Source organism: Anomaloglossus baeobatrachus, chromosome 2 (assembly GCF_048569485.1).
Source record: "Anomaloglossus baeobatrachus isolate aAnoBae1 chromosome 2, aAnoBae1.hap1, whole genome shotgun sequence".
NCBI lineage: Eukaryota > Metazoa > Chordata > Amphibia > Anura > Aromobatidae > Anomaloglossus > Anomaloglossus baeobatrachus.
The window spans coordinates 10416263-10439324 of record NC_134354.1 but is presented as its reverse complement, the minus strand read 5'-3'; the positions used below and the strand labels follow the sequence as shown (position 1 = coordinate 10439324).

General features: G+C 48.7%; 1 protein-coding gene across 1 annotated transcript in view; it reads left to right on the top strand.

Annotated features, from left to right (window-relative positions):
• Positions 1-6561: 6561 nt before the first annotated feature.
• LOC142281061 (cystatin-B-like) overlaps positions 6562-23062 on the top strand; it is a 39421-nt gene continuing 22920 nt past the window's right edge. The window contains exon 1 of the mRNA XM_075332815.1: positions 6562-6777. Within this exon, the coding sequence (XP_075188930.1) occupies positions 6700-6777 (78 nt within the window). The 5' untranslated portion in view covers positions 6562-6699. The remainder of the gene's footprint in view (positions 6778-23062) is intronic.

The window sequence follows — 23062 nt, the reverse complement described above, 5'->3', positions numbered from 1 at the left end:
TATGGGTGGACGGCAAACTCAAATCTACTGACCAGTGTCAGGCAGCTGCTGCCAAGGCTAATAAAATAATGGGATGCAGTAAAAGAGGCCGAGATGCTATGAGAAGAGCTTAGTTTACCCCTATACAAGCGACTAGTGCGACCACACTTATGTACTGGGTACAATTTTAGACTTAGCTGAACTAGAGCGGGTGCAGAAAAGAGCAACCGAGGTTATTAAAGGGATGGGTAGAATCAGGGGCGGACATATATCATTAACAACCATAGAAGTGGGAAAACAAGTTATGTTGCATCAAACACCAATAAACTTATGCAACTGCATAAAAAGTTAAATCTTTATTAAAAGTAGATTAAAAATGTGTAAAAGATGTCGTAAGAAACAAGACTTCCCAAAATGGGTAGATGGAATAGTGGGAACACCTAGCCAAACCCCCAATTTAGTATTAATGAAATTAAAGCTGGACCAAAAAAAAAATAAATATATATATATATATATATATATATATATAGTATACATATAATGCATGTAAGCACATGTTCAACAAAATTAAAAAAATAATAATCATGAAATGAAGGCACAAGTGTATCCGTAACATGTTAAACAGAAGACACATCACAATTATTATTATTATTATTATTATTATTATTTATTTATAGAGCACCATTAATTCCATGGTGCTGTACATGAGAAGGGGGTTACATACAAAATACGTATACAAGTTACAGTAGACAGACTAGTACAGAGGGAAGAGGGCCCTACCCTTGCGGGCTTACATTCTATAGGATTATGGGGAGGAGACAATAGGTGGGGTGTAGGTCAGGCGGCAGCTCCGCACGGTGGTCGGGCGGCAGCTCCGCACGGTGGTCGGGCGGCAGCTCCGCACGGTGGTCGGGCGGCAGCTCCGCACGGTGGTCGGGCGGCAGCTCCGCACGGTGGTCGGGCGGCAGCTCCGCACGGTGGTCGGGCGGCAGCGAGTTCATTGTAGATTGTAGGCATTTCTGAACAGGTGCGTTTTCAGGTTCCGTTTGAAGTTTGCAAGGGTAGGGGATAGTCTGACGTGTTGAGGCAGCGAGTTCCAGGAGACTGGGGATGCTCGGGAGAAGTCTTGGAGTCGGTTGTGTGAGGAGCGAATGAGAGAGGAGGAGAGGAGGAGATCTTGGGAGGACCGGAGGTGACGTGTTGGAGTGTAGTGGGAGAGTAGTTCGGAGATGTACGGAGGGGAAAGATTATGCACAGCTTTGTAGGTCAGTGTTAGAAGTTTGAATTGGATACGGTGGAAGATTGGAAGCCAGTGGAGGGACATGCAGAGAGGAGAAGCGGGGTGGTATTGAGGAGAGAGGTGGATAAGTCGGGCAGCAGAGTTAAGGATGGACTGGAGAGGGGCAAGCGTGTTGGCAGGGAGGCCACAGAGGAGGATGTTACAGTAGTCGAGGCGGGAGATTATGAGGGCATGCACTAGCATTTTAGTAGATTGCAAATTGAGGAAAGGGCGGATTCTGGAAATATTTTTGAGTTGAAGACGGCAGGAGGTGGTGAGGGATTGGATGTGTGGTATGAAGGATAAGGCAGAGTCAAAGGTCACTCCGAGGCAGCGAACTTTGTGTACTGGCGAGAGCGTGGTGTTATTTATTGTAATAGATAGATCAGGTGGAGAGTGTAGGTGAGACGGAGGAAAGATGATTAGTTCAGTTTTGGCCACATTGAGCTTTAGGAAGCGAGAGGAGAAGAAGGAGGATATAGCAGATAGACATTTCGGGATTTTGGACAGCAGAGATGTGGCATCTGGGCCAGAGAGGTAGATCTGGGTGTCGTCGGCATATAGGTGGTATTGGAAGCCATGGGACTTTATGAGTTGTCCCAGGCCAAATGTGTAGATAGAGAAAAGTAGGGGTCCTAGGACAGAGCCTTGAGGGACGCCAACAGAGAGATGGTGGGATGAAGAGGTTGTGTGGGAGTGGGAGACACTAAAAGTGCGATTTGAGAGGTATGAAGAGATCCAAGAGAGGGCAAGATCTCTGACACCAAGGGAAGAGAGGGTCTGTAATAGGAGGGAGTGGTCAACGGTATCGAAGGCTGAGGACAGGTCTAGGAGTAGGAGTATAGAGAAGTGCTTGTTCGCTTTGGCAGTAAGCAAGTCATTTGTGATTTTAGTCAGGGCAGTTTCGGTGGAGTGATGTGGACGGAAGCCGGACTGTAGGTTGTCAAAGAGAGCGTTAGAGGAGAGGTGGGAGGAAAGTTCAGCATGGACATGCTGTTCCAGGAGTTTTGAGGCAAGTGGGAGTAGTGATATGGGGCGGTAGCTGGTAGTAGAGGTTGGATCGAGGGAAGGTTTCTTTAGGGTAGGTGTGACTGTTGCATGTTTAAAGGCAGAGGGGAAGGTTCCAGTCGTTAAAGATAGGTTGAAGAGATGGGTTAAGGCTGGAATAAGGATGGTGGTGAGTTTGGGAAGGAGGTGGGATGGCATGGGGTCATGTGCGCAGGTGGTGAGGTGCGCTTTTGAGAGCAGACGTGCAAGCTCTCCTTCGGTGATGGTGGGGAGGAAGTTTATGGGGGAGGGGCAGTGGTCAGCTACATGAGGGGGTTGTGGTGGCTGAGCAGAGAAGACTTGCCTTATTAGGTCGATTTTTTCTTGGAAATAGGTGGCAAAGTCTTCTGCAGAAATGAGGGAGGTTGGAGGGGGCAGTGGTGGGCGAAGGAGGGAGTTGAAAGTGTTGAATAACTGTTTGGGGTTGTGTGTTAGAGAGGATATGAGGTTTCTGAAGTAATCGTGTTTAGCGGAGGTGAGGACTGAACGAAATGTGTGAATTGCATTTTTGAATGTGGTGAAGTCTTCCTGGGAGTGCGTTTTCTTCCACCGCCGCTATGCAGCCCTAGACCTTTGCCTAAGTTTTTTAGTGAGGCTGTTGTGCCAGGGCTGTCTATTGATTCGTCTCACTCTGCCATGCACAAGGGGAGCGACTGAATCAATAGCTGATGTGAGGGTGGTGTTGTAGAAAGTGGTGGCGCTGTCTGTGTCGTGGAGGGACGATATGGAGGACAGTGGGAGGATAGAGTCGGCGAGGGTGTGCATGTTGAGGTGTGCAAGGTTTCTGCGGGGATGTGCTAGGTGCTGGACAGGGGGGGTAGGTGAGGAGGACAGGGCTGAAAAGGTCAGAAGATGGTGGTCAGATAGGGGGAGGGGGGAAGTTGTGAAGTCAGAAAGGGGACAGAGGCGGGTGAAGATAAGGTCTAGTGTGTGTCCATCTTTGTGGGTGGCAGAGGTGGACCACTGAGTTAAGCCAAAAGACGAAGCAAGGGAGAGGAGTTTGGAAGCAGCTTGTTGGCGAGTGTCAGTGGGGATGTTGAAGTCACCCATGATGATGGTGGGAATGTCAGCAGAGAGAAAGTGTAGAAGCCAGGCAGAGAAGTGGTCGAGGAAGGCAGTGGTGGCGCCCGGGGGTCTGTATATGACAGCCACTTGGAGGTTGGAGGGAGAATAGATTCGGACAGAGTGCACTTCAAAGGAAGGCAGGTCGAGGGAGGGTAGAGGTGGGATTGTGGTGAAGTTGTAGTTGTTAGAAAGAAGGAGGCCCACTCCTCCACCTTGTCTATTGCCAGGGCGAGGAGTGTGGGAGAAGTGCAGGCCACCGTAGCATAGTGCAGCTGGGGAGGCAGAGTTGGATGGTGTCAGCCATGTTTCGGTGATGCCTAGAAAGGATAGATTGCTAGAGGTAAAGAGATCATGAATGATGTGCAGTTTATTACACACTGAACGGGCATTCCAGAGCGCTCCTGAGAGAGGGGGCGGCAGAGTGGGTGAGAGGGGAATAGTTTTTATGTTGGATAGATTGCGGTAGTTACTATTATGTGGAGAGTGGTGGGTGGGTGATAAAGAGGGGTGTACCATCCACGGGGGGCCAGGATTGGGGGCTATGTCACCAGCAGTGAGAAGGAGTAGAGAAAGGGAGAGCAGGTGGGAGAAGGAGAGTGGACGGCATGGTCTGCGCGATATTAGGAGCGATCTGAGGTTCAGGAGTAGGTCAGCAGATGAGGACAGATGAGAAGGCAGGAGGGACGGGGAGATGAATATTTGCTTAGAGGGAGCTGGGGTGTGCGGATAGTGAAGGAGAGTGAGGAGGAGAGGGGCAAAGACTGTGAGGGCATAGGTGAACATGGTGGGGGTAGTGTGGTAAGTATATGATTTAACAAGTAAGTTGTGTCAGTGGAAAACTTGGTTAGAAAGAGCTGAAGTTTACCTTCTGGTCACGTCTGGTTCATTTCTGGTATATTTCTGACACTTATGAGGCACTTATCCAGAGGCACGCACACAGACCACGGTCATAGACCTAGTGCAGTACTTATATACATGTCTCATTGACCCAGATGAACATCAGCTGACCAGCAGGGGTGAGGCACATGAAAGAATTACAAACAGGTAGGAAGCACTCAAAGAAGAGAAATAAAAAAAAAAATACAGACAGGATTTAACTAATTATACAACAGTAAAACAGCAGGTTAGCATACCAAAAGCAAAGGGACTTTAAATGTGTATGCAGGTGAGGAGATTAAAGTCAAGTCAGGAAATTCAGATGCATAGAACAACTGGACGGTCATACCTGTGAATGAGACAGATGGATTGTCAGAATCAGAGATGAATGGGGACCATGGAGAGTTAGGCCATAGATATATATATATATATATATAAAAATACAGGTCCTATAGTGCCGTAAGGTTTACCTATAGAGGGAGTCAGCAGAAAAAATAATGGCGTCCCACACACCCAACGCACATTTCGCATTAGCAATGCTTCTTTCAAAAGGGGCGGGGTCTCAGCCAACAGAAAAAAAATGTTGCTTCCTGGTATCAGCTATGTTGGCTGAGGCCCCACCCCTTCTGGTCACATGGGTATGACATCAGCACAAGTCCTTCTAGCCACTTAGTAATACGATTCTATAATCGAATTAGCATCATAAGTAACAGATAGGGGGAGGACGGACAGGCAGGGGGGCTGGAATCACTGTGAATACCCACCCCAGCTATCAACTGATCGCCAGCTGCTGCCAATCAAAAAGCTGCTCATTTTACAAACTTTACTTGCTTGTGTAGCGTCCCTGAACCCCTCAGGGCACTACTAGGTACTGCATCCAGAACCAGATGCAGAGCCTACCCCCAAGGACCTGGAAGCCCAGTGCCAGCACCAACAACACATATAACATCCCCAGTTTCCCACTCCCCATTAGAGATGACTGACTATTCCGGGACCCAATGGATGGCTGCCTAGAGGTGGAGCCAGTCCAGTCTACTAGCTGACAGCCCGGTGGGTGGGGACAAACAGACATGGACATGCAGGCAAACAGAGAGTTGAGTAGTGACAGTCGAAGGGGACGGACGTGTCTCTAGACGGGGGCGTGTAGCAGTGACCTAGGTGGCAAATGAGAGTGGTTGCCAGGGACGGTACAGCCAGGTACCTCTGGAACCAGAGCACCGATGGGGCACAGGGCCCTAGGTCAGGCGACAGCTTCAGGCAACCTGACAAATACCTGCACAGTCAGGGGACATTCACAGACCTCACTGACCCAAGAATCCAGGGGCACCAGCAGTAAAGACTGAGCCAGGGACCGGAACAGAACACCAACCCTACAGGGTTCGCACTGCCCGCCATACGGACGAGAGACTGCCAAAAGACAGTAAAGGACCCACAAACGCTCCAGGCTATGGGGTCCTTCAAACATGTGAGAGGTGCGGGGGAAAGAGACTACCAGGTCACCACACCGGCACTGGGACAAAAGGGACCAGGGGTCTGAACCAGCCGTCCTCAGTGCCACAGTTCCATCTTACAGTGAGTAAACAGATGTTGCACTGCATCCCCATCGTGTAGTCTCTCTTCTTTCTGTGACGGACCTTTACACTCACTCCCTGGGACCCAGCCCTACTTGTAGTGGGCCTACCATCCCAGCTGCCACCACCATCAGCCCCAGAGGTAACAGACTGTGCAGCGGCGGTTCCATTACCATAACCGCAACCCTCAAGTGGCGTCACAAAACAAACTCTTTCACTCCACTGTATATAAACCCTTATAAAAAGCGTCCCCAGGGTCACGGAACCGGGCATCGGCCATTATACAACCGTGACACAGCATCCCTGTACATATACGGCCCGGGATCGAGTACCCCATAGCCCTGGGCGACACACTTGTGTTTCCAAAACTATACATCATAACTCACAACTAAAGGTATGTATAGAATTAGCCTGATAGCACCTGTATAGCACTGGTTATAGGTTATATAGGAAAATCCTGGTGATTGGTGCACTTTAACTTTTACAAATGTATTCCTCCTTATTTGTATTTTTGTAGATTGGCCCAGAATGTCTGCAACGTCTCTAAAGGTTTCGTCATTTTCCTCTTAGACTCTGATAACAAGAGGTTAATATTAATTATAAGATGCATTTATTGCTGATGAATAATGCAGGCATCTCCCCTAAATCAGGCCTGTACGAGCCGCGCCACTACCTGTCCCATCAGCCACACCTGAGACGCACAGGTATAACCGGATCCAACCACTGCGCTGAGAGGGGGAGCTTCGTAGATTACTGCACATAGAAATGGGAGGTGGAGGTTATCCGACCTTGATTGACACATATTCCTAAGTGGTTCGCTTCATGGGTATATAATCAGGTGTCTGCGCTTTCTAGGCTCGGTCCGCAGAGCTCACACTCAGGATGGCTGCATCAGCTTTGCTCGGTGGATATGGCGAAGAACATCCGGCTAATGCAGATGCACAAGCCATCTGTGACAAGGTGAGGAACGTCTTGGCATATTATCCGCCTCCTTGAGTCACTGATACTGTAGGAGTAATATTTTATACACATTGTATATATGACAGATGTTCAGGGACCTGTCATCATCTCTAAAGTGCTGGGGTTTGTATTCATTAAATTCGCCCTTTTCTCCAGATTATTAATTTTTCAGATTTTTGTCTTTTGTGGAGATATTGTGCTTTTTATTTATGGGGTTCCGAAAGTAAATGTTTCTGTCTCTCTGAATCGGGCGGTTCCCACATGTTTCCATATAGGCGTGTCTTTATATAGTCCGGGATGGGAAGCATAAATGATGGGGATATGTAAGAAGGAGACGAGGATGGGCAGCACAAATGATGGGGATATGTAAGAAGGAGACGAGGATGGGCAGCATAAATGATGGGGATATGTTAGAAGGAGGCGAGGATGGGCAGCATAAATGATGGGGATATGTAAGAAGGAGACGAGGATGGGCAGCATAAATGATGGGGATATGTAAGAAGGAGGCGAGGATGGGCAGCACAAATGATGGGGATATGTAAGAAGGAGACGAGGATGGGCAGCATAAATGATGGGGATATGTAAGAAGGAGACGAGGATGGGCAGCATAAATGATGGGGATATGTAAGAAGGAGGCGAGGATGGGCAGCATAAATGATGGGGATATGTAAGAAGGAGACGAGGATGGGCAGCATAAATGATGGGGATATGTAAGAAGGAGGCGAGGATGGGCAGCACAAATGATGGGGATATGTAAGAAGGAGACGAGGATGGGAAGCATAAATGATGGGGATATGTAAGAAGGAGGCGAGGATGGGCAGCATAAATGATGGGGATATGTAAGAAGGAGACGAGGATGGGCAGCATAAATGATGGGGATATGTAAGAAGGAGGCGAGGATGGGCAGCATAAATGATGGGGATATGTAAGAAGGAGACGAGGATGGGCAGCACAAATGATGGGGTTATGTAAGAAGGAGACGAGGATGGGCAGCACAAATGATGGGGATATGTAAGAAGGAGGCGAGGATGGGCAGCACAAATGATTGGAATATGTAAGAAGGAGGCGAGGATGGGCAGCACAAATGATCAGGACATGTAAGAAGGAGACGAGGATGGGCAGCACAAATGATGGGGATATGTAAGAAGGAGACGGGGATGGGCAGCACAAATGATCGGGATATGTAAGAAGGAGGAGAGGATGGGCAGCACAAATGATGGGGATATGTAAGAAGGAGACGAGGATGGGCAGCACAAATGATGGGGATATGTAAGAAGGAGATGAGGATGGGCAGCACAAATGATCGGGATATGTAAGAAGGAGACGAAGATGGGCAGCACAAATGATAGGGATATGTAAGAAGGAGGAGAGGATGGGCAGCACAAATGATGGGGATATGTAAGAAGGAGACGAGGATGGGCAGCACAAATGATGGGGATATGTAAGAAGGAGACGAGGATGGGCAGCACAAATGATCGGGATATGTAAGAAGGAGACGAGGATGGGCAGCACAAATGATGGGGATATGTAAGAAGGAGACGAGGATGGGCAGCACAAATGATCGGGATATGTAAGAAGGAGGTGAGGATAAGTAGCACAAATGATCGGGATATGTAAGTAGGAGACGAGGATGGACAGCACAAATGATGGGGATATGTAAGAAGGAGACGAGGATGGGCAGCACAAATGATGGGGATATGTAAGAAGGAGTCAAGGATGGGCAGCACAAATGATCGGGATATCTAAGAAGGAGACGAGGATGGGCAGCACAAATGATGGGTATATGTAAGAAGGAGGAGAGGATGGGCAGCACAAATGATGGGGATATGTAAGAAGGAGGCGAGGATGGGCAGCACAAATGATGGGGATATGTAAGAAGGAGGCGAGGATGGGCAGCACAAATGATGGGGATATGTAAGAAGGAGACGAGGATGGGCAGCACAAATGATGGGGATATGTAAGAAGGAGACGAGGATGGGCAGCACAAATGATGGGGATATGTAAGAAGGAGACGAGGATGGGCAGCACAAATGATGGGGATATGTAAGAAGGAGGCAAGGATGGGCAGCACAAATGATGGGGATATGTAAGAAGGAGACGAGGATGGGCAGCACAAATGATAGGGATATTTAAGAAGGAGACGAGGATGGGCAGCACAAATGATGGGGACCTGTAAGAAGGAGGCGAGGATGGGCAACACAAATGACAAATGATGGGGATATGTAAAAAGGAGACGAGGATGGGCAGCACAAATGATCGGGATATGTAAGAAGGAGGCGAGGATGGGCAGCACAAATGATGGGGATATGTAAGAAGGAGACGAGGATGGGCAGCACAAATGATTGGAATATGTAAGAAGGAGGCGAGGATGGGCAGCACAAATGATCAGGACATGTAAGAAGGAGGCGAGGATGGGCAGCACAAATGATGGGGATATGTAAGAAGGAGACGGGGATGGGCAGCACAAATGATCGGGATATGTAAGAAGGAGGAGAGGATGGGCAGCACAAATGATGGGGATATGTAAGAAGGAGACGAGGATGGGCAGCACAAATGATGGGGATATGTAAGAAGGAGATGAGGATGGGCAGCACAAATGATCGGGATATGTAAGAAGGAGACGAAGATGGGCAGCACAAATGATAGGGATATGTAAGAAGGAGGAGAGGATGGGCAGCACAAATGATGGGGATATGTAAGAAGGAGACGAGGATGGGCAGCACAAATGATGGGGATATGTAAGAAGGAGACGAGGATGGGCAGCACAAATGATCGGGATATGTAAGAAGGAGACGAGGATGGGCAGCACAAATTATGGGGATATGTAAGAAGGAGACGAGGATGGGCAGCACAAATGATCGGGATATGTAAGAAGGAGGTGAGGATAAGTAGCACAAATGATCGGGATATGTAAGTAGGAGACGAGGATGGACAGCACAAATGATGGGGATATGTAAGAAGGAGACGAGGATGGGCAGCACAAATGATGGGGATATGTAAGAAGGAGTCAAGGATGGGCAGCACAAATGATCGGGATATCTAAGAAGGAGACCAGGATGGGCAGCACAAATGATGGGTATATGTAAGAAGGAGGAGAGGATGGGCAGCACAAATGATGGGGATATGTAAGAAGGAGGCGAGGATGGGCAGCACAAATGATGGGGATATGTAAGAAGGAGACGAGGATGGGCAGCACAAATGATAGGGATATTTAAGAAGGAGACGAGGATGGGCAGCACAAATGATGGGGATATGTAAGAAGGAGGCAAGGATGGGCAGCACAAATGATGGGGATATGTAAGAAGGAGGCGAGGATGGGCAGCACAAATGATGGGGATATGTAAGAAGGAGACGAGGATGGGCAGCACAAATGATGGGGATATGTAAGAAGGAGACGAGGATGGGCAGCACAAATGATGGGGATATGTAAGAAGGAGGCAAGGATGGGCAGCACAAATGATGGGGATATGTAAGAAGGAGACGAGGATGGGCAGCACAAATGATAGGGATATTTAAGAAGGAGACGAGGATGGGCAGCACAAATGATGGGGACCTGTAAGAAGGAGGCGAGGATGGGCAACACAAATGACAAATGATGGGGATATGTAAAAAGGAGACGAGGATGGGCAGCACAAATGATCGGGATATGTAAGAAGGAGGCGAGGATGGGCAGCACAAATGATGGGGATATGTAAGAAGGAGACGAGGATGGGCAGCACAAATGATGGGGATATGTAAGAAGGAGACGAGGATGGGCAGCACAAATGATGGGGATATGTAAGAAGGAGACGAGGATGGGCAGCACAAATGATGGGGATATGTAAGAAGGAGACGAGGATGGGCAGCAAAAATGATGGGGATATGTAAGAAGGAGGCGAGGATGGGCAGCACAAATGATGGGGATATGTAAGAAGGAGACGAGGATGGGCAGCACAAATGATAGGGATATTTAAGAAGGAGACGACGATGGGCAGCACAAATGATGGGGATATGTAAGAAGGAGACGAGGATGGGCAGCACAAATGATCGGGATATGTAAGAAGGAGGCGAGGATGGGCAGCACAAATGATGGGGATATGTAAGAAGGAGACGAGGATGGGCAGCACAAATGATCGGGATATGTAAGAAGGAGGCGAGGATTGGCAGCACAAATGATGGGGATATGTAAGAAGGAGGCGAGGATGGGCAGCACAAATGATGGGGATATGTAAGAAGGAGGCGAGGATGGGCAGCACAAATGATGGGGATATGTAAGAAGGAGACGAGGATGGGCAGCACAAATGATGGGGATATGTAAGAAGGAGGCGAGGATGGGCAGCACAAATGATGGGGATATGTAAGAAGGAGACGAGGATGGGCAGCACAAATGATAGGGATATTTAAGAAGGAGACGAGGATGGGCAGCACAAATGATGGGGATATGTAAGAAGGAGGCGAGGATGGGCAACACAAATGATGGGGATATGTAAGAAGGAGACGAGGATGGGCAGCACAAATGATCGGGATATGTAAGAAGGAGGCGAGGATGGGCAGCACAAATGATGGGGATATGTAAGAAGGAGGCGAGGATGGGCAGCACAAATGATAGGGATATGTAAGAAGGAGGCAAGGATGGGCAGCACAAATGATGGGGATATGTAAGAAGGGGGCGAGGATGGGCAGCACAAATGATGGGGATATGTAAGAAGGAGACGAGGATGGGCAGCACAAATGATGGGGATATGTAAGAAGGAGGCGAGGATGGGCAGCAGAAATGATGGGGATATGTAAGAAGGAGGCGAGGATGGGCAGCACAAATGATGGGGATATGTAAGAAGGAGGAGAGGATGGGCAGCACAAATGAAGGGAATATGTAAGAAGGAGGCGAGGATGGGCAGCACAAATGATGGGGATATGTAAGAAGGAGGCGAGGATGGGCAGCACAAATGATGGGGATATGTAAGAAGGAGACGAGGATGGGCAGCACAAATGATGGGATATGTAAGAAGGAGACGAAGATGGGCAGCACAAATGATGGGGATATGTAAGAAGGAGACGAAGATGGGCAGCACAAATGATGGGGATATGTAAGAAGGAGGCGAGGATGGGCAGCACAAATGATGGGGATATGTAAGAAGGAGGCGAGGATGGGCAGCACAAATGATGGGATATGTAAGAAGGAGACGAGGATGGGCAGCACAAATGATGGGGATATGTAAGAAGGAGACGAGGATGGGCAGCAAAAATGATGGGGATATGTAAGAAGGAGGCGAGGATGGGCAGCACAAATGATGGGGATATGTAAGAAGGAGACGAGGATGGGCAGCACAAATGATAGGGATATTTAAGAAGGAGACGACGATGGGCAGCACAAATGATGGGGATATGTAAAAAGGAGACGAGGATGGGCAGCACAAATGATCGGGATATGTAAGAAGGAGGCGAGGATGGGCAGCACAAATGATGGGGATATGTAAGAAGGAGACGAGGATGGGCAGCACAAATGATCGGGATATGTAAGAAGGAGGCGAGGATTGGCAGCACAAATGATGGGGATATGTAAGAAGGAGGCGAGGATGGGCAGCACAAATGATGGGGATATGTAAGAAGGAGGCGAGGATGGGCAGCACAAATGATGGGGATATGTAAGAAGGAGACGAGGATGGGCAGCACAAATGATGGGGATATGTAAGAAGGAGGCGAGGATGGGCAGCACAAATGATGGGGATATGTAAGAAAGAGACGAGGATGGGCAGCACAAATGATAGGGATATTTAGGAAGGAGACGAGGATGGGCAGCACAAATGATGGGGATATGTAAGAAGGAGGCGAGGATGGGCAACACAAATGATGGGGATATGTAAGAAGGAGACGAGGATGAGCAGCACAAATGATGGGATATGTAAGAAGGAGACGAAGATGGCCAGCACAAATGATGGGGATATGTAAGAAGGAGACGAAGATGGGCAGCACAAATGATGGGGATATGTAAGAAGGAGGCGAGGATGGGCAGCACAAATGATGGGGATATGTAAGAAGGAGGCGAGGATGGGCAGCACAAATGATGGGGATATGTAAGAAGGAGGAGAGGATGGGCAGCACAAATGATGGGGATATGTAAGAAGGAGACGAGGATGGGCAGCACAAATGATGGGGATATGTAAGAAGGAGGCGAGGATGGGCAGCACAAATGATGGGGATATGTAAGAAGGAGGAGAGGATGGGCAGCACAAATGATGGGGATATGTAAGAAGGAGGCGAGGATGGGCAGCACAAATGATGGGGATATCTAAGAAGCAGACGAGGATGGGCAGCACAAATGATGGGGATATGTAAGAAGGAGACGAGGATGGGCAGCACAAATGATGGGGATATGTAAGGAGGAGGAGAGGATGGGCAGCACAAATGATGGGGATATGTAAGAAGGAGGTAAGGATGAGCAGCACAAATGATGGGGATATGTAAGAAGGAGGCGAGGATGGGCAGCACAAATGATGGGGATATGTAAGAAGGAGACGAAGATGGGCAGCACAAATGATGGGGATATGTAAGAAGGAGGAGAGGATGGGCAGCACAAATGATGGGGATATGTAAGAAGGAGACGAGGATGGGCAGCACAAATGATGGGGATATGTAAGAAGGAGACGAGGATGGGCAGCACAAATGATGGGGATATGTAAGAAGGAGACGAGGATGGGCAGCACAAATGATGGGGATATGTAAGAAGGAGACGAGGATGGGCAGCACAAATGATGGGGATATGTAAGAAGGAGACGAGGATGGGCAGCACAAATGATGGGGATATGTAAGAAGGAGGCGAGGATGGGCAGCACAAATGATCGGGATATGTAAGAAGGAGGAGAGGATGGGCAGCACAAATGATGGGGATATGTAAGAAGGAGACGAGGATGGGCAGCACAAATGATGGGGATATGTAAGAAGGAGGCGAGGATGGGCAGCACAAATGATGGGGATATGTAAGAAGGAGACGAGGATGGGCAGCACAAATGATAGGGATATTTAAGAAGGAGACGAGGATGGGCAGCACAAATGATGGGGATATGTAAGAAGGAGGCGAGGATGGGCAACACAAATGATGGGGATATGTAAGAAGGAGACGAGGATGGGCAGCACAAATGATCGGGATATGTAAGAAGGAGGCGAGGATGGGCAGCACAAATGATGGGGAAATGTAAGAAGGAGGCGAGGATGGGCAGCACAAATGATGGGGATATGTAAGAAGGAGGCGAGGATGGGCAGCACAAATGATGGGGATATGTAAGAAGGAGGCGAGGATGGGCAGCACAAATGATGGGGATATGTAAGAAGGAGACGAGGATGGGCAGCACAAATGATGGGGATATGTAAGAAGGAGGCGAGGATGGGCAGCAGAAATGATGGGGATATGTAAGAAGGAGGCGAGGATGAGCAGCACAAATTATGGGGATATGTAAGAAGGAAAAGAGGATGGGCAGCACAAATGAAGGGAATATGTAAGAAGGAGGCGAGGATGGGCAGCACAAATAATGGGGATATGTAAGAAGGAGGCGAGGATGGGCAGCACAAATGATGGGATATGTAAGAAGGAGGCGAGGATGGGCAGCACAAATAATGGGGATATGTAAGAAGGAGACGAGGATGGGCAGCACAAATGATGGGATATGTAAGAAGGAGACGAAGATGGCCAGCACAAATGATGGGGATATGTAAGAAGGAGACGAAAATGGGCAGCACAAATAATGGGGATATGTAAGAAGGAGGCGAGGATGGGCAGCACAAATGATGGGGATATGTAAGAAGGAGGCGAGGATGGGCATCACAAATGATAGGGATATGTAAGAAGGAGGCGAGGATGGGCAGCACAAATGATGGGGAAATGTAAGAAGGAGGCAAGGATGGGCAGCACAAATGATGGGGATATGTAAGAAGGAGGTGAGGATGGGCAGCACAAATGATGGGGATATGTAAGAAGGAGGCGAGGATGGGCAGCACAAATGATGGGGATATGTAAGAAGGAGGCGAGGATGGGCAGCACAAATGATGGGGAAATGTAAGAAGGAGGCAAGGATGGGCAGCACAAATGATGGGGATATGTAAGAAGGAGGTGAGGATGGGCAGCACAAATGATGGGGATATGTAAGAAGGAGGAGAGGATGGGCAGCACAAATGATGGGGATATGTAAGAAGGAGACGAGGATGGGCAGCACAAATGATGGGGATATGTAAGAAGGAGGCGAGGATGGGCAGCACAAATGATGGGGATATGTAAGAAGGAGGAGAGGATGGGCAGCACAAATGATGGGGATATGTAAGAAGGAGGCGAGGATGGGCAGCACAAATGATGGGGATATGTAAGAAGCAGACGAGGATGGGCAGCACAAATGATGGGGATATGTAAGAAGGAGACGAGGATGGGCAGCACAAATGATGGGGATATGTAAGGAGGAGGAGAGGATGGGCAGCACAAATGATGGGGATATGTAAGAAGGAGGTGAGGATGAGCAGCACAAATGATGGGGATATGTAAGAAGGAGGCGAGGATGGGCAGCACAAATGATGGGGATATGTAAGAAGGAGACGAAGATGGGCAGCACAAATGATGGGGATATGTAAGAAGGAGACGAGGATGGGCAGCACAAATGATGGGGATATGTAAGAAGGAGACGAGGATGGGCAGCACAAATGATGGGGATATGTAAGAAGGAGGCGAGGATGGGCAGCACAAATGATCGGGATATGTAAGAAGGAGGAGAGGATGGGCAGCACAAATGATAGGGATATGTAAGAAGGAGACGAGGATGGGCAGCACAAATGATGGGGATATGTAAGAAGGAGGCGAGGATGGGCAGCACAAATGATGGGGATATGTAAGGAGGAGGCGAGGATGGGCAGCACAAATGATAGGGATATTTAAGAAGGAGTCGAGGATGGGCAGCACAAATGATAGGGATATGTAAGAAGGAGACGAGGATGGGCAGCACAAATGATAGGGATATTTAAGAAGGAGACGAGGATGGGCAGCACAAATGATGGGGACCTGTAAGAAGGAGGCGAGGATGGGCAACACAAATGATGGGGATATGTAAAAAGGAGACGAGGATGGGCAGCACAAATGATCGGGATATGTAAGAAGGAGGAGAGGATGGGCAGCACAAATGATGGGGATATGTAAGAAGGAGACGAGGATGGGCAGCACAAATGATGGGGATATGTAAGAAGGAGGCGAGGATGGGCAGCACAAATGATGGGGATATGTAAGAAGGAGACGAGGATGGGCAGCACAAATGATAGGGATATTTAAGAAGGAGACGAGGATGGGCAGCACAAATGATGGGGATATGTAAGAAGGAGGCGAGGATGGGCAACACAAATGATGGGGATATGTAAGAAGGAGACGAGGATGGGCAGCACAAATGATCGGGATATGTAAGAAGGAGGCGAGGATGGGCAGCACAAATGATGGGGAAATGTAAGAAGGAGGCGAGGATGGGCAGCACAAATGATGGGGATATGTAAGAAGGAGGCGAGGATGGGCAGCACAAATGATGGGGATATGTAAGAAGGAGGCGAGGATGGGCAGCACAAATGATGGGGATATGTAAGAAGGAGACGAGGATGGGCAGCACAAATGATGGGGATATGTAAGAAGGAGGCGAGGATGGGCAGCAGAAATGATGGGGATATGTAAGAAGGAGGCGAGGATGAGCAGCACAAATTATGGGGATATGTAAGAAGGAAAAGAGGATGGGCAGCACAAATGAAGGGAATATGTAAGAAGGAGGCGAGGATGGGCAGCACAAATAATGGGGATATGTAAGAAGGAGGCGAGGATGGGCAGCACAAATGATGGGATATGTAAGAAGGAGGCGAGGATGGGCAGCACAAATAATGGGGATATGTAAGAAGGAGACGAGGATGGGCAGCACAAATGATGGGATATGTAAGAAGGAGACGAAGATGGCCAGCACAAATGATGGGGATATGTAAGAAGGAGACGAAAATGGGCAGCACAAATGATGGGGATATGTAAGAAGGAGGCGAGGATGGGCAGCACAAATGATGGGGATATGTAAGAAGGAGGCGAGGATGGGCATCACAAATGATAGGGATATGTAAGAAGGAGGCGAGGATGGGCAGCACAAATGATGGGGAAATGTAAGAAGGAGGCAAGGATGGGCAGCACAAATGATGGGGATATGTAAGAAGGAGGTGAGGATGGGCAGCACAAATGATGGGGATATGTAAGAAGGAGGCGAGGATGGGCAGCACAAATGATGGGGATATGTAAGAAGGAGGCGAGGATGGGCAGCACAAATGATGGGGAAATGTAAGAAGGAGGCAAGGATGGGCAGCACAAATGATGGGGATATGTAAGAAGGAGGTGAGGATGGGCAGCACAAATGATGGGGATATGTAAGAAGGAGGAGAGGATGGGCAGCACAAATGATGGGGATATGTAAGAAGGAGACGAGGATGGGCAGCACAAATGATGGGGATATGTAAGAAGGAGGCGAGGATGGGCAGCACAAATGATGGGGATATGTAAGAAGGAGGAGAGGATGGGCAGCACAAATGATGGGGATATGTAAGAAGGAGGCGAGGATGGGCAGCACAAATGATGGGGATATGTAAGAAGCAGACGAGGATGGGCAGCACAAATGATGGGGATATGTAAGAAGGAGACGAGGATGGGCAGCACAAATGATGGGGATATGTAAGGAGGAGGAGAGGATGGGCAGCACAAATGATGGGGATATGTAAGAAGGAGGTGAGGATGAGCAGCACAAATGATGGGGATATGTAAGAAGGAGGCGAGGATGGGCAGCACAAATGATGGGGATATGTAAGAAGGAGACGAAGATGGGCAGCACAAATGATGGGGATATGTAAGAAGGAGACGAGGATGGGCAGCACAAATGATGGGGATATGTAAGAAGGAGACGAGGATGGGCAGCACAAATGATGGGGATATGTAAGAAGGAGGCGAGGATGGGCAGCACAAATGATCGGGATATGTAAGAAGGAGGAGAGGATGGGCAGCACAAATGATAGGGATATGTAAGAAGGAGACGAGGATGGGCAGCACAAATGATGGGGATATGTAAGAAGGAGGCGAGGATGGGCAGCACAAATGATGGGGATATGTAAGGAGGAGGCGAGGATGGGCAGCACAAATGATAGGGATATTTAAGAAGGAGTCGAGGATGGGCAGCACAAATGATAGGGATATGTAAGAAGGAGACGAGGATGGGCAGCACAAATGATAGGGATATTTAAGAAGGAGACGAGGATGGGCAGCACAAATGATGGGGACCTGTAAGAAGGAGGCGAGGATGGGCAACACAAATGATGGGGATATGTAAAAAGGAGACGAGGATGGGCAGCACAAATGATCGGGATATGTAAGAAGGAGGCGAGGATGGGCAGCACAAATGATGGGGATATGTAAGAAGGAGACGAGGATGGGCAGCACAAATGATGGGGATATGTAAGAAGGAAACGAGGATGGACAGCACAAATGATGGGGATATGTAAGAAGGAGACGAGGATGGGAAGCACAAATGATGGAGATATGTAAGAAGGAGGCGAGGATGGGCAGCACAAATGATGGGGATATGTAAGAAGGAGACGAGGATGGGCAGCACAAATGATAGGGATATTTAAGAAGGAGACGACGATGGGCAGCACAAATGATGGGGATAAGTAAGAAGGAGGCGAGGATGGGCAACACAAATGATGGGGATATGTAAGAAGGAGACGAGGATGGGCAGCACAAATGATCGGGATATGTAAGAAGGAGGCGAGGATGGGCAGCACAAATGATGGGGATATGTAAGAAGGAGGCGAGGATGGGCAGCACAAATGATGGGGATAAGTAAGAAGGAGGCGAGGATGGGCAACACAAATGATGGGGATATGTAAGAAGGGGACGAGGATGGGCAGCACAAATGATGGGGATATGTAAGAAGGAGGCGAGAATGGGCAGCACAAATGATGGGGATATGTAAGAAGGAGACGAGGATGGGCAGCACAAATGATAGGGATATTTAAGAAGGAGACGAGGATGGGCAGCACAAATGATGGGGATATGTAAGAAGGAGGCGAGGATGGGCAACACAAATGATGGGGATATGTAAGAAGGAGACGAGGATGGGCAGCACAAATGATCGGGATATGTAAGAAGGAGGCGAGGATGGGCAGCACAAATGATGGGGATATGTAAGAAGGAGGCGAGGATGGGCAGCACAAATGATGGGGATATGTAAGAAGGAGGCGAGGATGGGCAGCACAAATGATGGGGATATGTAAGAAGGAGGCGAGGATGGGCAGCACAAATGATGGGGATATGTAAGAAGGAGACGAGGATGGGCAGCACAAATGATCGGGATATGTAAGAAGGAGGCGAGGATGGGCAGCAGAAATGATGGGGATATGTAAGAAGGAGGCGAGGATGGGCAGCACAAATGATGGGGATATGTAAGAAGGAGGAGAGGATGGGCAGCACAAATGATGGGAATATGTAAGAAGGAGGCGAGGATGGGCAGCACAAATGATGGGGATATGTAAGAAGGAGGCGAGGATGGGCAGCACAAATGATGGGGATATGTAAGAAGGAGACGAGGATGGGCAGCACAAATGATGGGATATGTAAGAAGGAGACGAAGATAGCCAGCACAAATGATGGGGATATGTAAGAAGGAGACGAAGATGGGCAGCACAAATGATGGGGATATGTAAGAAGGAGGCGAGGATGGGCAGCACAAATGATGGGGATATGTAAGAAGGAGGCGAGGATGGGCAGCACAAATGATGGGGAAATGTAAGAAGGAGGCAAGGATGGGCAGCACAAATGATGGGGATATGTAAGAAGGAGGTGAGGATGGGCAGCACAAATGATGGGGATATGTAAGAAGGAGGAGAGGATGGGCAGCACAAATGATGGGGATATGTAAGAAGGAGACGAGGATGGGCAGCACAAATGATGGGGATATGTAAGAAGGAGGTGAGGATGGGCAGCACAAATGATGGGGATATGTAAGAAGGAGGAGAGGATGGGCAGCACAAATGATGGGGATATGTAAGAAGGAGACGAGGATGGGCAGCACAAATGATGGGGATATGTAAGAAGGAGGTGAGGATGGGCAGCACAAATAATGGGGATATGTAAGAAGGAGGAGAGGATGGGCAGCACAAATGATGGGGATATGTAAGAAGGAGGCGAGGATGGGCAGCACAAATGATGGGGATATGTAAGAAGCAGACGAGGATGGGCAGCACAAATGATGGGGATATGTAAGAAGGAGACGAGGATGGGCAGCACAAATGATGGGGATATGTAAGGAGGAGGAGAGGATGGGCAGCACAAATGATGGGGATATGTAAGAAGGAGGTGAGGATGAGCAGCACAAATGATGGGGATATGTAAGAAGGGGGCGAGGATGGGCAGCACAAATGATGGGGATATGTAAGAAGGAGACGAGGATGGGCAGCACAAATGATGGGGATATGTAAGAAGGAGACGAGGATGGGCAGCACAAATGATGGGGATATGTAAGAAGGAGGCGAGGATGGGCAGCACAAATGATCGGGATATGTAAGAAGGAGGAGAGGATGGGCAGCACAAATGATGGGGATATGTAAGAAGTAGACGAAGATGGGCAGCACAAATGATGGGGATATGTAAGAAGGAGACGAGGATGGGCAGCACAAATGATGGGGATATGTAAGAAGGAGACGAAGATGGGCAGCAGAAATGATGGGGATATGTAAGAAGGAGGAGAGGATGGGCAGCACAAATGATGGGGATATGTAAGAAGGAGGCGAGAATGGGCAGCACAAATGATGGGGATATGTAAGAAGGAGGCGAGGATGGGCAGCACAAATGATGGGGAAATGTAAGAAGGAGGCAAGGATGGGCAGCACAAATGATGGGGATATGTAAGAAGGAGACGAAGATGGGCAGCAGAAATGATGGGGATATGTAAGACGGAGGAGAGGATGGGCAGCACAAATGATGGGGATATGTAAGAAGGAGGCGAGAATGGGCAGCACAAATGATGGGGATATGTAAGAAGGAGGCGAGGATGGGCAGCACAAATGATGGGGAAATGTAAGAAGGAGGCAAGGATGGGCAGCACAAATGATGGGGATATGTAAGAAGGAGGTGAGGATGGGCAGCACAAATGATGGGGATATGTAAGAAGGAGGAGCACAAATGATGGGGATATGTAAGAAGGAGACGAGGATGGGCAGCACAAATGATGGGGATATGTAAGAAGGAGGCGAGGATGGGCAGCACAAATGATGGGAATATGTAAGAAGGAGGAGAGGATGGGCAGCACAAATGATGGGGATATGTAAGAAGGAGGCGAGGATGGGCAGCACAAATGATGGGGAAATGTAAGAAGGAGGCAAGGATGGGCAGCACAAATGATGGGGATATGTAAGAAGGAGGTGAGGATGGGCAGCACAAATGATGGGGATATGTAAGAAGGAGGAGCACAAATGATGGGGATATGTAAGAAGGAGACGAGGATGGGCAGCACAAATGATGGGGATATGTAAGAAGGAGGCGAGGATGGGCAGCACAAATGATGGGAATATGTAAGAAGGAGGAGAGGATGGGCAGCACAAATGATGGGGATATGTAAGAAGGAGGCGAGGATGGGCAGCACAAATGATGGGGATATGTAAGAAGGAGGCGAGAATGGGCAGCACAAATGATGGGGATATGTAAGAAGGAGGCGAGGATGGGCAGCACAAATGATGGGGAAATGTAAGAAGGAGGCAAGGATGGGCAGCACAAATGATGGGGATATGTAAGAAGGAGGTGAGGATGGGCAGCACAAATGATGGGGATATGTAAGAAGGAGGAGCACAAATGATGGGGATATGTAAGAAGGAGACGAGGATTGGCAGCACAAATGATGGGGATATGTAAGAAGGAGGCGAGGATGGGCAGCACAAATGATGGGAATATGTAAGAAGGAGGAGAGGATGGGCAGCACAAATGATGGGGATATGTAAGAAGGAGGCGAGGATGGGCAGCACAAATGATGGGGAAATGTAAGAAGGAGGCAAGGATGGGCAGCACAAATGATGGGGATATGTAAGAAGGAGGCGAGGATGGGCAGCACAAATGATGGGGAAATGTAAGAAGGAGGCAAGGATGAGCAGCACAAATGATGGGGATATGTAAGAAGGAGGCGAGGATGGGCAGCACAAATGATGGGGATATGTAAGAAGGAGACGAAGATGGGCAGCACAAATGATGGGGATATGTAAGAAGGAGACGAGGATGGGCAGCACAAATGATGGGGATATGTAAGAAGGAGACGAGGATGGGCAGCACAAATGATGGGGATATGTAAGAAGGAGGCGAGGATGGGCAGCACTAATGATCGGGATATGTAAGAAGGAGGAGAGGATGGGCAGCACAAATGATGGGGATATGTAAGAAGTAGACGAAGATGGGCAGCACAAATGATGGGGATATGTAAGAAGGAGACGAGGATGGGCAGCACAAATGATGGGGATATGTAAGAAGGAGACGAAGATGGGCAGCAGAAATGATGGGGATATGTAAGAAGGAGGAGAGGATGGGCAGCACAAATGATGGGGATATGTAAGAAGGAGGCGAGAATGGGCAGCACAAATGATGGGGATATGTAAGAAGGAGACGAGGATGGGCAGCACAAATGATGGGGATATGTAAGAAGGAGGAGAGGATGGGCAGCACAAATGATGGGGATATGTAAGAAGGAGACGAGGATGTGCAGCACAAATGATGGGGATATGTAAGAAGGAGACGAGGATGGGCAGCACAAATGATCAGGATATGTAAGAAGGAGACGAGGATGGGCAGCACAAATGATCAGGATATGTAAGAAGGAGACGAGGATGGGCAGCACAAATGATGGGGATATGTAAGAAGGAGACGAGGATGGGCAGCACAAATGATGGGGATATGTAAGAAGGAGGAGAGGATGGGCAGCACAAATGATGGGGATATGTAAGAAGGAGGCGAGAATGGGCAGCACAAATGATGGGGATATGTAAGAAGGAGACGAGGATGGGCAGCAGAAATGATGGGTATATGTAAGAAGGAGGCGAGGATGGGCAGCACAAATGATGGTGATATGTAAGAAGGAGACGAGGATGGGCAGCACAAATGATGGGGATATGTAAGAAAGAGACGAGGATGGGCAGCACAAATGATGGGGATATGTAAGAAGGAGGAGAGGATGGGCAGCACAAATGATGGGGATATGTAAGAAGGAGACGAGGATGTGCAGCACAAATGATG